The following is a 13,821-nucleotide window of genomic DNA, read 5'->3' as shown; positions in this document are numbered from 1 at the left end:
GGCTACAACACATCATAGTTTGTTAACGAGCACTCACGATCTTAACAAGCTTTAAATGAACAAAGTTTTTTGCTTATTAAACTTAACGAACTAAATGAGCCAAGCCTTAACGAGAAGGAGCTTAACAAGCCGAGCAGCTCATCAATCCATCCCTACTATGAAGGCATATGTTGTTTTCTTGCAGGTGTACCAGACTGGAAGTACTTGCTGAAAATGAACGGCATGTCACCACCATGTGCAAAAATTACAAACGTAGTTCCAAGAATTACTAGCTTGTTTTGTTCTTCGATAGATAGGGATTAGTCGTACATTTTTGTTACCGCGGTACATACCAGGATTCCAGGAACAAAAGTAAATAAAAACTGGTTACACTCCTGCACTGCACACCACGAAAAAGAACAATGCCGGACGAAGACGGACACATCTCATATAGTCTACAGAAGAATGGTCTTGATCATCTTTAATCTGAATCTCAGTAATCTTTATCGATTTTCTTTCCATGTGAACTCTGAAGAACTCAGTCTATCTGCAGAAGAAAGATCAGTTTGGGCACAATGAGAACGATTCCATGAATTTCACCTGCGAAACAAGCTATGATACTGCTTGGCATCTAGCAGTAGGACAAGATTGTTCAAAGGCCGCAAGACTCCATGACTATTCTGTAGGAACAATTTAAGCAATCATGCAAAGATATCTCACGAAATAAGCATCGATGTAGTTTGGATTAAAACTGAGACTTAAGTGCACACTTACATCGGTTTGTTCACAAACTTTCCGAAGCGTTCCTCATAAGTTCATACAGAGCAAAACCCCCTAGGTGGCAACCAGGCAACCGCTGGCTCATATCTCGTAAGTCTTTCTGTGATTCAGAAACACTACCAATTAGATGAACAATGGTTACGAGAATCCAAAAGCCAGGAGAGGAGTGCTGCAGTATAGGTGAGCTCACCACCGATACTGCATAGATCTTAGTGGATTCATAACCATCTTGAGCTCTAGCATAAAGCTCAGTTATGGCGCTGGAATCAATGTTACATCTCATATAAAAGAATGCTGCTGGCCTAACATTCGTTTCTCGTCGAGAAACTCCAATGAGAATGGGTTCTGTCTGCAAAACTAAATGTGGATAGTTAACAGTACAAAATCCAAGAAAATCCTGCAGTTGCAGAAATCTTCTTTGCATGGTAATTACAAACAACTGCAAAGTACCCTTCTGATGTGGTCTTGTTGATTTATATAAACCAGTAAAATTGACATTAGTGATGCAGTAATTAGGAATGCAAGGCAAACTGTGTTGATGATTTAATTACCAGTGAACTAGCAGGAACTCCGGTTTCCTCAACTACTTCACGGATGATTCCATCAAACATTTCATCAGAAATTCTTTCAGTGAGACCAGCAACATCTTTTTCGTCATTTTGATGAGCCAAGATTCCAACTTCTTGTGGCTGGTACAAACAATTGAACTTGGATAATAAGAAACATGAATATTACAGATCGACCACTCGAACCACAGTCCCACCAGTCCTGCTAAATAAAATATATCCATTTCGAGAATTTCAATTGTTGTCTTAAGTCAACATTTTCCAAGTTCTAAATTATCAAGTATACATTACTCCTCTAGTAAATTTGTTCGGCATCTGAAAGAAAAAGAGTGACTATGCCTAGAGCATTTTGTTTTTCAAGTAATGGGTGGCCCCAATTCTCATTGAACGAAACTATGATATATCTACAAAGTAAAAGAGGAACAAAAGACAAGCACTTTCCACATGAATGCTGATCTCTAGCAAAGAAAAACGAGTTAAACTAAACAGTCCAGCCTACCAAAGTTACACGGCCTAGAGCTTTGTCTCTACTTGGGGCCTCTTTAAACAAAAACTTTAGATGTCATTAGCTGTGCTCAATATTGTAACATTCTTAAGATATTACCTCAGAATGTCCTCCAGGAAAAACATAGTGTCCAGGAGACTCGCCGACATTGTTGCTCCTTTGCAATACAATAATTTTTTCATCAGATGTTTCAACGATTGCACCATTTCCCAGTGGATTTGACATGTGTTGGCAACACACAGAGTCATCTAATCAGATCAGATTGAAAGATGAACTATTTTGGTCAAGACTCGTCGTTGTTATAATTCTGTACAAAGAATTTGCACTATGCAATTAAGCAGACAAAGTACTGAGACAGGTTGTCTAATAATTAATAATTCAGTGATCATCAATATCTCTTCATAATGATTAATGATACAGCAACATATGCAAGCACGGAAAGGAAAATGAAGGTGGGGCAAAATTTGTTATGCATTTAAATTTGTACAAGCTTGAGCAATGAAAGAAATATAAATTCATGAGACTAACTTTCAAAAGTTAAAGATGCAAAAAGGCCTTAATCTACAGGAGGAAGATGTGATGAAGGCATCTAAGATTCTAACTTCTAGGTAAACTTTACCTTGAGAGGGGACCAAAAATTTCTCCCACAGTGGACTGAGATTTGTTCCAACAAATGTCCTGTTGTTTGTAAGTTATTAATACTGATGTCAGATAGAGGTGTTGCACTGGGAACTACAGGTGTAGCTATATGGATAGGTTAAGAAAGCTCAAGCAAACCTATAATCTGTGAGTCCCAAATGAAGTGAGACACAGTACTCCTGATTTGACTCATCACTGCGGTGCAAGGCATGCCCTCCATACTGAAATTCGTCAGGGTGACCAAGAGTATGAATACTAGTACTTGGAAATGCAGTTAAGGAGATAAAGAACAGCAAAGTAGAAGTCGTAATGGAATGTTTTAGCTGTAGATGGAACACCAAAAGAAATACTCTATATTGCAATCGCGCAAGTTCAGATGTAAATGGAATACTAAGCAAGTTCACAAATAAAACTTGTGGCTAACTCGGGTTGATCATAGGGAAAGGAAAAGAAAAGTAAAGATCCAAATTTACAGCATCTGAATGACCTGCAACATCTTTTTCGAAACATTCAACGGCGGGAGATCACCTCGTAAATTACTACTTAGCATGGAAGAAACATTATTCGTATAAATTGTTTTAGTCATCATGAAACGCTCCATGACATTGCACAGTTTTCTTGTCAGTCCCAATTTGGCACAGAGCCGAGACAACTAATCAAGTGTGTATAGACTAAAAAAAACACTAATGAATGTGTATTCATCTCTGCCAAAATCTAGTGCATACATGTATCACTAGAGCAGATAAATGGCTTGCCAGAATATGTGTGGAGGTTATGCATACCCGAAATTTCGTTCCGTTGTACAGCGATGGGTTCTGCTGGAGCCTTTGATTCCATATCTGCAAAACGAACAAAGATGAACAATGGCCCTTGTTAACACGAAGCGAGCACACACGGTACGATTAGAGTTAGACAGACCACCTCGCCTATAGACTCCTCCAGGGATGCGTCCGGGTGGGGGATCCGGTCGAAGGACGGATCAAACCTCACACAAACCTTCGTTTGGCAGCAACACCGAGTTAGTCAATACCATGGGAAGAATTGCACAATCTGCAGCGGAATCAGACGGCCGGGGGGGGGGGGGGGGGGGGGGGGGGGGGGGGGGGGGGGGGTTACTCGGGATCGAGGGAGGCCTTCGGGGCAGGAGAGGAGGAGCTTGTACGCTGTGCCGGGTGACGCGGCGGCGGCCATGAGGCGGTCGTAGAGGCGGGATGAGGTTGCGAGCCGCCGCCGCCGGGAGCTTTGGAAGAGGAACGGGAGTATGGGGAAATGGCACAAACCGGGTCAAGGCCCTAGTTTTGGCCCGTGGGCTAAGCCCGTAGGCCGGAAATACTGAAAATATTTAAAACACTAGTGAGGGCTCATTTGGGTCGCCGGATTTCCAAAACAATGGAATAGAAAACGGTAAAGTTTTGTTCCTAAAATAAAAGGTAAATTTTGGGATGGCAGGTTGAGCCAAAGCATGGGCAACTTAAGTTTAAGGATGACAATGGGAGTATGGTGTGGGTACAATAATCCCATACCCATACATATGTTTTCAATCAGGATAAAATCCTACGTATACCCGACCCATCGGGTAGATATTCATCCCATGCCCATACCTGGGTATTAGTGCCCAATGGGTATCCATCGGGCAAATCAACAGAACATCAAATGATGATGAGGTAGTTTCTAATTCCATATGTAGTGGAGACGTCAACCACTAAGATGTTAATATGGTTAGGGAATTGATTGTTAGAAGGAGGGGGTGGGGCACAGAGCTTACATACAACTACTTAGTATGTAACCCACCAATAATATAACCACGTTGGGTCTGGCGTACCATGAGCATAAATTGTGCCCATGCCCAATCCACGACTGGTCTATTTTTTTCACTTTCGAGAAAAGCACGTGCTTCACGGTGAAGCACCCCCACAGTTGTGCTTTCGCGTGCTTCCTGAGAAAGTGAAAAGCATAACTGTGGGTGTGCTTCACGGTGAAACACAACAATGCTTCTTGAAAGTAAAAAAATAGACACTTTTGTGCTCAATTTGCCTTGCAGCAGACGACTCACGGTGGCAATCTCTGTTACAATGTATTCGATATGAATCTGGACTCTTTTTAACAAACATATGAAGAGCATCTATGGAACAACTCATGTACAAATGCGAAGGAATGGATTTTTCATCTCCAGGAAACCATGAACCATAAGGAGTTTAACATGGTTCTCCTCACAATGTGCGCTATCTAGTCATCACAGAGGAAGAATATACATGAGATTTTTTTTCAAAGTCATGCATCAGTTATTTGCTTATTTCCAAGCTCTTGTCGGATCTGAGGCTAATCCGCAGCAAGCATGTAGGCCATTGGTCACAACATGCCTTCCTCAAGTTCCCAACTGTTGGGGGTGCGAGTGGAGATGTTTGTCGTGATTGGAGGTGCACTTATGCAGGACCTTAGAGCATCTCCACTCGCACCCCCAACAGCCCCCAAGACGAGATTTTTTCGCCGATGCCGAAAAAACCTCCCAGTCGGCCCCCAGGACGCCGAATTACGCCGGTTCGGCCTATTTTTTGGTCCGGCAATCCCAGGCCGAACCCAGCGCACTGGGGACACTTGGGGGCTCTGGCAGAAGGAAAAGCGGCGCATGGGCCACCACTGTCAGGCAAAAATGATTTTTCCACGTCCAGATTCGCCCCCCACGCGCACTGCCCCTTCCGCCGCCGTGCCGATCCCGGCGATGTCCACCTGCCCACCGCCGCTAGAAAGGCCATTTCCCCGCCGGGAAGAGAGGGTTCGCCGCAGCAACCTCCATCCCGCTCCTGGGCGAGCCTTCCGGTGCTCCAGCCATGCAGGCAGGGATACCGGCAGCTGCGCGCCTACCATGCCCGCCAGGTGTTCGGTGATTTCTCTGCTCAGTGATGGACTCGGACGACGAGGAGGCGTTCGTATCGCTGCTGGAGGAGGAAATCGAGGCCGACGCCCAAGACGAAGAGCACCTCATGGTCCTCGCCGCTCTGACCGGCCTGTTCGCGAGCAATGCAAAGCCGCGGCGAGGTGGCTCGGCGCCGGGCCGCCAGAAGAGCAAGCAGAGACATCGACTAGAGAGTTATTGCTTGCTCTACGCCGACTACTTCGCCGACGCTCCACTGCACGGCGAGAAAGTATATCGGTACCGTTATCGGATGAGCCGAAAGCTCTTCCTCAGGATTGTGAATTCCATCCGGGAGTTCGACAGCTACTTCAAGTGCAAGAAGGATTGCAACAACACACTTGGATTCACCTCACTCCAGAAGTGCACGACAGCTATGAGGATGCTTGCATACAGAGCTCCCGGTGATATACTGGAAGACTATGGACGCATGGCCGAGTCCACCACCATTGAGTGTTTGTACAAGTTCTGCAGGGCAGTGGTGGCAGTGTTTGGACCACAATACTTGCGATCACCCAATGCTGAAGACACTGCTCGGATCCTAGCAGAGAATGCGGCAAGAGGATTTTCTGGGATGCTTGGAAGCATCGACTGCATGCATAGGGCATGAAAAAGCTGTCCATTTACTTGGCAGGGGATGTACAAAGGCGCTAAAGGAGCTTGCAGTGTGGTACTTGAGGCAGTGGCCACACAGGACCTCTGGATTTGGCACTCCTTCTTTGGTATGCCAGGAACTCACAATGACATCAACATACTGCAGTGCTCAAATGTCTTTGCCAAACTTGTTGAAGGTCATGCTCCTCTGGTGAACTTCGAGGTCAATGGGCGCCACTACAACAAGGGATACTACCTAGCAGATGGCATCTACCCGAGATGGTCCACATTTGTGAAGACTATCTCAAACCCCGTGCCAGGAGGCAAGAACTCCTACTTTGCCAAGTGTCAGGAGGCTTGCAGGAAGGATGTCGAGCGGGCATTTGGTATGCTCCAATCTTGATTTGCTATTGTCCGGTAGCCCGCTCTGACCTGGTCGAAAGATCAAATGTGGGAAGTCATGACTTGTTGTGTCAGCTTGCACCACATGATCATTGAGAGTGAGCAAGAAGACCCAGTGTTTGACACTGAACCATATTACAGGCAGGGTCCTCTTGCCCAAATTGATCACCAGCTACCGGCAACCTGGGCTGCCTTCCTCAATATGCGTCAGGAGATCCGAGATCCACAGGTGCACCAAGAACTGCAGCACGATCTGGTGGAGCACCTATGAAGGCTCAAGGGCAACGGCTAGCTCAACGTGTGATGAAATATGAGTTTTTATTTGTGTTTGAATTATAAGTTTGATTCTTTGAATTATTTGATTTGTATTGATTTCGATGAACTATGTGATAAACATTATTTTTTGTTGAATTTGTGCCGAAGCACGCCGAAATTGGGCCGAAATTGGCGGCTGGGGGGAGTGAGGGGGGGGGGGGGCGAACTTGGGGGGTCGGCTGGGAACCCGAGCCCCCTCATGCCGAATTTACCCCCGATTGGCCCCCAGGCGGCGCTATTTCAAGCCCCTGGGGGCCAAACGGCTGGAGATGCTCATACTATTGTCGCAAATAATGTAACTTGACCCAACAATTCCTAAAGCCATGGCCTCTCAAAGGTACTCGCGCTCGCCATCAACCTACAACTCTAGCAGATTTGTATAGGTTCAGATGCTAGTGTGGTCAAATATATATATGCTAAGGGAACCGGTGTTACAATTTTGTTCTAAAGTACATCGAGTACTGCATGAATTTTACTCAAACTTCCTTTTTGCATTTTTTTTAGATAGACTTCCTTTTTACGTGAGAGCCGGGACTCCATCGGTGATGTTCACTAGCCACAAGGGCCTTGTTCCTTGACCATGGCTGCCATTTACGGCCCACCAATCCCTGGGACGTAGCAATCATAAGGAAGGCCGGATGTGATTGAGAGTAAATCCAATGAACTAAAAAGAACAAAATTAAAGATCCAACGACCGAAAATGCTAATGGGCTGAATGTCCGAAAAGATGTGAAACTTGCAATGTCTCTAAATATAAGCCTAGGCTTCCCTAGAATTTTTATTTTCAGTATTTCTGTGAGAAAGCGAAGAATTTATGTTGATTTAAATAAAGAACTTATTTTGAAGAATAATCCGGTACACCTGTCTCCGCCTCCGCCACTGATTTATGGTCTACCAACTCCAAGGGCGTAACAATCATAAGGAAGGCAGGATGTGATTGAGAGGAAATCCAACGATTGAAAACACACAAAATTGAAGATCCAATGTCCCAAGAGATGTGAAACTTGCAATGTCTCTAAATATAAGCCTAGGCTCCCCTGAAATTTTTTATTTCATTCTTTCGGTGAGAAAGTGAAGAATTTATGTTTATTCCATGAGAAAACAAAGTACTCAATAGCAGTCAACATATCACGAAATATGTTTTTCAGGTGTTTTTAGTATAGATATAAATATTTCTTTCGGTAAACTCGATCAAACTTATTTTTAAGCTACAATGTCTTATATGTCTTGTATTTGTTTTCAAAATAATGAATATTGCCACGCGGGTACCTTTGTGGCAACTATAAAAAATATATTTCTTTCTTTTTGTTAGAAAGAGAAAAAAATTGTGTTGATTTAAAGAAACAATTTTATTATTGTCATTATTTTGTGGTCAACATATTTATGTAGCATGAGATATATTTTGATCATGAATCATGAAAACAGTTAACTCCTTCTGCGCCGTTCCCGTACTCAGTAATACGGAGTAGTTGATAACAGAAAAATATAGGAAGCGCGTGCAAACAACAACAACAACAACAACAAAAAGAAAAAAAAGAAAAAAAAAGAAAAAAAAAGACAAAAAATACGACGACCACAGTGGGAGTCGAACCCACGACCTTCTGATCCGAAGTCAGACGCGCTAATCCACTGCGCTATGCGGTCGTTGCATGCTATAATTGCGATGTTCACGTATAGATACAGTAAATAAGTAGCAATGAAGAGAGCCGAACGTGCTGTACGGCAATGTTTGTTTCCACCCACTGTATACGACCCGGTGGTCGTTCTGGTTTCTGCCGCATGCGCACTTCCAAGGTGTTCATTTCCTATCCTTGAGCACAAGAAATCATGCTCCACTTGGGCAAAGGCGCAAAAGCTATGGCATCACGTACGTTAATGCCAGGGCTAGACGTCGTAGTCTCGTAGACATATGGCAAGGCTCGAGCTGTGGTGTAGGGATGGCAATAGGTACCCATTACCCGCGTACCTACAGGTAAAAACCCTATTAGGGTAAGGGTATATATAAGATAAAAATTTACCCATAGGTACTTAAATGGGAAAATATCACATCCATCGGGTAGAGAGGGTACGGGTATGGGATCGTATAACCCATGCCCACGTACCCATGTATCCGTGTAAAATATTGACAAGTGGGTTTCCTTTAATATCCTAATGTATTAATTTTCGCCTCCTAATCGCGCTAGGTAAAAACTATAATGTGCAGTCAAATTATCTCTATAATTTATCATGATTTTGTGAACTTAAGGTGTATGCCTATGATTGTGTGTTGGTGTTTAACATTTTCATGTGTCGCTTTATAGGCAAGTATTTTTGTTTATGAGAATGTGTTATTGTTATAATATGTTGTTGTACATTGTTGTTTAAAATGTGTTGCTATTAATATTTTATGATTATATGTTGCTTTTTACAACTATTTTCTACTCAACTGATGTTTTGTAAACGTGGGTATTTTTACCCGCGGGTACCCATATACCCTGTCGGGTGACGGGTATGGGAAAAATGTACCCTTGACGGGTATGGGTATGGGTGATGGGTAAGTTCAGGCTGGACGGGTAAGGGTATGGGTGGCTCCATCCGTACTCATACCCTGCGGGTGCCATTCCTAGGTGCCACCGAGGATCCTAGAACTCGTTGTTGTGTTGATAACAAAATGAGTGACCTAAAGGAAATTGAAGGTACAATAGCGTAAAAAGCGCTCTCCATACGATAGGATTAGGATATATAATAATATTTCTTATACTATTAATTCGTACTTTCGAGTTGTAGTGTTTTTTCCCAACACTGACCAAATATATATGAGTGTTGTTAGGCAATGTATTACCTCATTCAATTTAGACCCTTGGATCAAAGATAATGGATGGTCTATAATAATTGGGACCACTTGTCCAGATCATTGCGGCTACCCCGGCCCCTGCGCCACTTGTCCAGATTTGGGCGATTAGACTCCCCCTGTAGATTCAGATATTTCTTTGGCAATGGATCCGTGGCTGCACCCCATCTAACGTAGAGGTGCTCAAGCGTAATGGCCCGGGTGACGGTATTGCCCCCTATATGGGACGGAGGAGGACTCAAACCACCTCTTCTTTATGTCAGCGCAATTCCTTTGGAGTTGTTTTCACGAAGTAGTTGTTGGTAGCTGGTGCCACACTAACTTTCCAGACCTCTTTGCGAAGATCCAGGCTTCCCCCTGCGTGTCCGCCACATTAGGTGGCTGGGTGTCGGCGCCCTAGCCTGGATGCTCTGGACTATCCGTAATGAACTTGTGATCCAGCGTGTGCCCCTTCGGCGTGCTACTGACTCGACTTAAAAAAATGTGTGGATATTTGCAGCTTTTGGCGGCCCCTTAGCTGCCCTCAGGATCGTGATGACATCACCTCCATCATTGCTAATCTTTGCGCGATGGCTCTACGCTTGGCGCCGCCGCTTCCTCCACCACCCTCGGAGCGGGATTAGCCCGTCGTGGCTTGTTTCACGCGGTGTGTTTATTTTCTTTATGGCTTGTTGAGATGTGCCCTCAGTGGAACCCTTGCACTATTTATCTGTCTGTTACCTTTGCGCGTGTGTGTGGCACAAACCTTTGTTCGATTTTGGCTCTGGTGGTTTTTTTTATTTATAAAACGGAGCAAAAGCCTTTTTGGTAAAAATTGGGACCATCTTACAGTTTGCCACCTCAATACTGGCAACCCCCCTCCCCCCTCCCTCCACCATTTCAGCTTTTATGTTTGCCAGCTCGCTTTTTTATGTAATTATTGGCTTTTGTAGGAATGATGCAGAGGAAAATAGATGAGAATGAACTGCACACTAAACTGACTAAATACAAGCTAAAATGGCCTGAAGTTTAATGCGTAATATATTATTATTATTATTATTATTGTTATTATTATTATTATTATACAAATAGTTAGACATATCTTCATATTGGCACTTCTGAAATATGATGTTTTTATGTGTATGTTTCGCCCCGATACCGGTACTCATATCCGCCTTTTTTGAAACTTTGAACTTGAGAGGGGAGGGAGGGTAAGTTGATTCTTCAGTTGATTGGTAACTAACTTGATATAGATTGTGTAGAAGTGCCAACGGCTGAATTCACTTGGGAATCAAAGGCCCCGATGCACTGCCGTTTCTTTGCCTGGATGGCTTTCCAGAACAGGGTTTGGACTTCGGATAGGCTCACACGAAGGAGACCTACCCACTTTGTGACCAGGAAGAGGAAAGCATCCACCACATCCTCATGGGTTGCGTTTTTGCAAGGGAGGTGTGGACCTCCTTGTGCCATGCGATGAGCAAACCCGAGTGGACTCCGACAAGAGGCACGGAGTTAGTGGATTGGTGCACAAGCAAGGATGGTTCCACGCTGGGTAATAAGGATGTGCGGGCTATCTTCCTATTAGTGATGTGGGAGCTATAGAAACATCAAAATGCAATAGTATTTGATGGAGCTACACCTTCAATTACACATGTAATAGGATCGAAGTAGAGGGCAGAGCATGGAAGAAAGCGGGCATCCTGAAGGGCGAGGTCGAACCCCTTCTTGGAGCTTTGGCAACATGAGCAGATGTGAGGAATTAGGTTTTACATACGCAATGTGGGTAGACGCGAGGAATTAGGGATTGCATACCGCGTGGAGTTGGGGTTATGTAACTTGTAATCACCAGTGTGGAGGAGCTCTTTACCCCCCATTCTTTTCTTTAATACATAGTACGCACCCTCGTGCGTATTCGAGATAAAAAATAATCACGTAGAAAAAACTTTGTTCCACTCTCGACTTCGGTGGAAGCAACGGACGCAAGCAGACAACGCCACAACTAATTGATCAGCAATCAAGATAGCATGCAAATTTCATATAAGCAAGTAGCGAACGACCATCTCCATGAGGTAAATCATCTTATATAACATTTCGGGCATGCATGACTCTGTCAACTGCCCCGAACTGCAAGTACTCCGTAAGCAAATACTTAAAAAGTAAGCGCACAAAACAATTCCCTAGTAGCTAACACTACAAGGTAGCTACATCACATGTAACATGCATGGCGCCGACAATTGCATCACGCCCGAGAAGCTGCAGTTGGCAGCCGTGGTGGCGGTGATGAGTCGGACGTTGCCGGGTTTGGTCCGGTAGGAACCTTCCTGAGCATTGAGAAGTCTCTCGGAGGTGGTGGCGGTGAGTCAGACGTTGCCGGGTTTGGTCCGGTAGGAACCTTCCTGAGCACCGAGAAGTCCCTCGGAGGTGGGGGCGGTGAGTCGGATGTCGCCGGGTTTGGTCCGGTAGGAACCTTCCTGAGCACCGAGAAATCCCTTGGAGGTGGCGGCGGTGAGTCGGACGTCTCCTGGTTTGGTCCGGTAGGAACCTTCCTGAGCACCGAGAAGTCCCTTGGAGGTGGTGGCGGTGAGTCGGACGTCTCCGGGTTTGGTCCGGCAGGAACCTTCCTGAGCACCGAGAAGTCCCTCGGAGGTGGTGGCGGTGAGTCGGACGTCTCCGGGTTTGGTCCGGTAGGAACCTTCCTGAGCACCGAGAAGTCCCTCGGAGGTGGTGGCGGTGAGTTGGACGTCTCCGGGTTTGGTCCGGTAGGAACCTTCCTGAGCACCGAGAAGTCCCTCGGAGGTGGTGGCGGTGAGTCGGATGTCTCCGGGTTTGGTCCGGTAGGAACCTTCCTGAGCACCGAGAAGTCCCTCGGAGGTGGTGGCGGTGAGTCGGACGTGATGGGGTCCGGCCCACGGGGGACCTTCCGGAGAACAGAGAAGTAGGCGCTCGTCGCCGGTGGCGGTGGAGCATAAGATACTATGGGATCCGGTCCGAAAGGCACCTTCTGAAGCACCGAGAAGTGTGCGCTGGTGGCTGGCGGTGGTGGTGGGTCCGACGTTATAGGGTCTGGCCCACGAGGCACCTTCCTCAGCACGGAGAAGTGCGCTCTCGTAGCCGGCGGCGGTGGAGCGTAGGACACTAAGGGATCCGGTCCAAAGGGCACCTTCCTCAGTACCGAGAAGTGCGCGCTCGTGGCCGGCGGCGGGGGCACGTCAGACGTTATGGGGCCTGGCCCACGAGGCACCTTCCTCAGCATCGAGAAATGTGCACTCTTGGCTGGCGGCGGCGGCGGATCAGACGTTATGGGGTCTGGTCCACGAGGCACCTTCCTCAGCACCGAGTAATCCGCGGTGGGAGTCAAGTGCCGTGCCGACGCCGTGAAAGACAGCATCAGCGGCAGGATGAGGAGTACCGCCGGTGCAATGCTCTTGTGGACGGCGGCCATTTTGCTGCTAGCTTGGCTAGTTTGCTACTGCAACTTACTCCCTCCATCCGGCGTCCGGGTTTTATAGGGCCGCGTCCGTATTTAGAAGGAAGAACGTTATTAAGGATTTAATGCTGCATACCGTAGTTTTTTTTTGCGAGGGAACTGCATACCATAGTTTTTCTTTTGAGGTAACTGCATACCATAGTTAACTTTGGGTACTTAATATAGGGGTTAATTGCCTACTTAATTAGTCATATCTAGAGTTATTTGTGTTGGGAATCGTAGCATAATTTAAAATTTTCCTACGCTCACCAAGATGCATCTATGGAGTCTACTAGCAACGAGGGGAAAGGAGTGGATCTACATACCCTTGTAGATCGCGAGCGGAAGCGTTCCAATGAACGTGGATGACGGAGTCGTACTCGCCGTGATCCAAATCACCGATGACCGAGTGCCGAACGGACGGCACCTCCGCGTTCAACACACGTACGGTGCAGCGACGTCTCCTCCTTCTTGATCCAGCAAGGGGGAAGGAGAAGTTGATGGAGATCCAACAGCACGACGGCGTGGTGGTGGATGTAGCGGGTCTCCGGCAGGGCTTCGCCGAGCTTCTGCGAGAGAGAGAGAGAGGTGTTGCAGGGGAGGAGGGAGGCGCCCAAGGCTTAGATGTTGCTGCCCTCCCTTCCCCCCACTATATATAGGGCCAAGGGAGAGGGGGGGGGGCGCAGCCTTGCCCCTTCCTTCAAGGAAGGGTGCGGCCAGGGGGGAGTCCTTCCCCCCCAAGGCACCTCGGAGGTGCCTTCCCCCTTTAGGACTCTCCCTTCTTTCTTATCTCTTGCGCATGGGCCTCTTGGGGCTGGTGCCCTTCGCCCATATAGGCCAAGGCGCACCCCTTAC

At 46.3% G+C, this 13,821-nt stretch overlaps 1 protein-coding gene and 1 non-coding gene across 5 annotated transcripts; both read right to left on the bottom strand.

The window, feature by feature from the left end:
• Positions 1-256: 256 nt before the first annotated feature.
• On the bottom strand, positions 257-3,772 carry LOC109763942 (nudix hydrolase 9). Of its 4 annotated transcripts, none has more exons than XR_006665480.2 (10): positions 3,586-3,772; positions 3,391-3,465; positions 3,252-3,308; positions 2,608-2,690; positions 2,450-2,508; positions 1,930-2,078; positions 1,311-1,448; positions 950-1,116; positions 754-859; positions 257-526 (listed from the first exon to the last, which is right to left on the bottom strand). XR_006665480.2 is itself a non-coding variant. In XM_045229959.2 (10 exons), exons 1-9 carry the CDS (start codon positions 3,658-3,660, stop codon positions 764-766), a joined length of 891 nt encoding a protein of 296 aa, XP_045085894.1. In that variant the 5' UTR covers positions 3,661-3,772; the 3' UTR covers positions 257-659; positions 754-763. The 4 variants fall into 4 exon arrangements, 3 of the variants coding, with proteins under 3 accessions (XP_045085894.1, XP_045085896.1, XP_045085883.1); XM_045229959.2 differs by having other exon boundaries at positions 257-659; positions 950-1,108; XM_045229961.2 differs by having other exon boundaries at positions 257-654; positions 950-1,108.
• Positions 3,773-8,261: 4,489 nt separating this feature from the next.
• Positions 8,262-8,335, bottom strand: TRNAR-UCG (transfer RNA arginine (anticodon UCG)). Its single transcript has one exon. It is a non-coding gene; the product is annotated as a tRNA-Arg (tRNA).
• Positions 8,336-13,821: the final 5,486 nt, after the last annotated feature.

The sequence above is a fragment of the Aegilops tauschii genome, chromosome 1, assembly GCF_002575655.3.
Source record: "Aegilops tauschii subsp. strangulata cultivar AL8/78 chromosome 1, Aet v6.0, whole genome shotgun sequence".
Lineage (NCBI taxonomy): Eukaryota > Viridiplantae > Streptophyta > Magnoliopsida > Poales > Poaceae > Aegilops > Aegilops tauschii.
The sequence above is the reverse complement of the archived record's forward strand: the minus strand, read 5'-3'. Positions and strand labels throughout refer to the sequence as shown.

Bases quoted from the DNA above. Each gene is read 5' to 3' on its own strand.
- LOC109763942 (XM_045229959.2), bottom strand. From the start codon at position 3,660: ATGGCCGCCGCCGCGTCACCCGGCACAGCGTACAAGCTCCTCCTCTCC. The intron at 3,466-3,585 runs GTAACCCCCCCC...TGCCAAACGAAG, and splicing joins AAGGCCTCCCTCGATCCCGA to GTTTGTGTGAGGTTTGATCC. The intron at 860-949 runs GTGAGCTCACCT...TCTGAATCACAG, and splicing joins AGATCTATGCAGTATCGGTG to AAAGACTTACGAGATATGAG.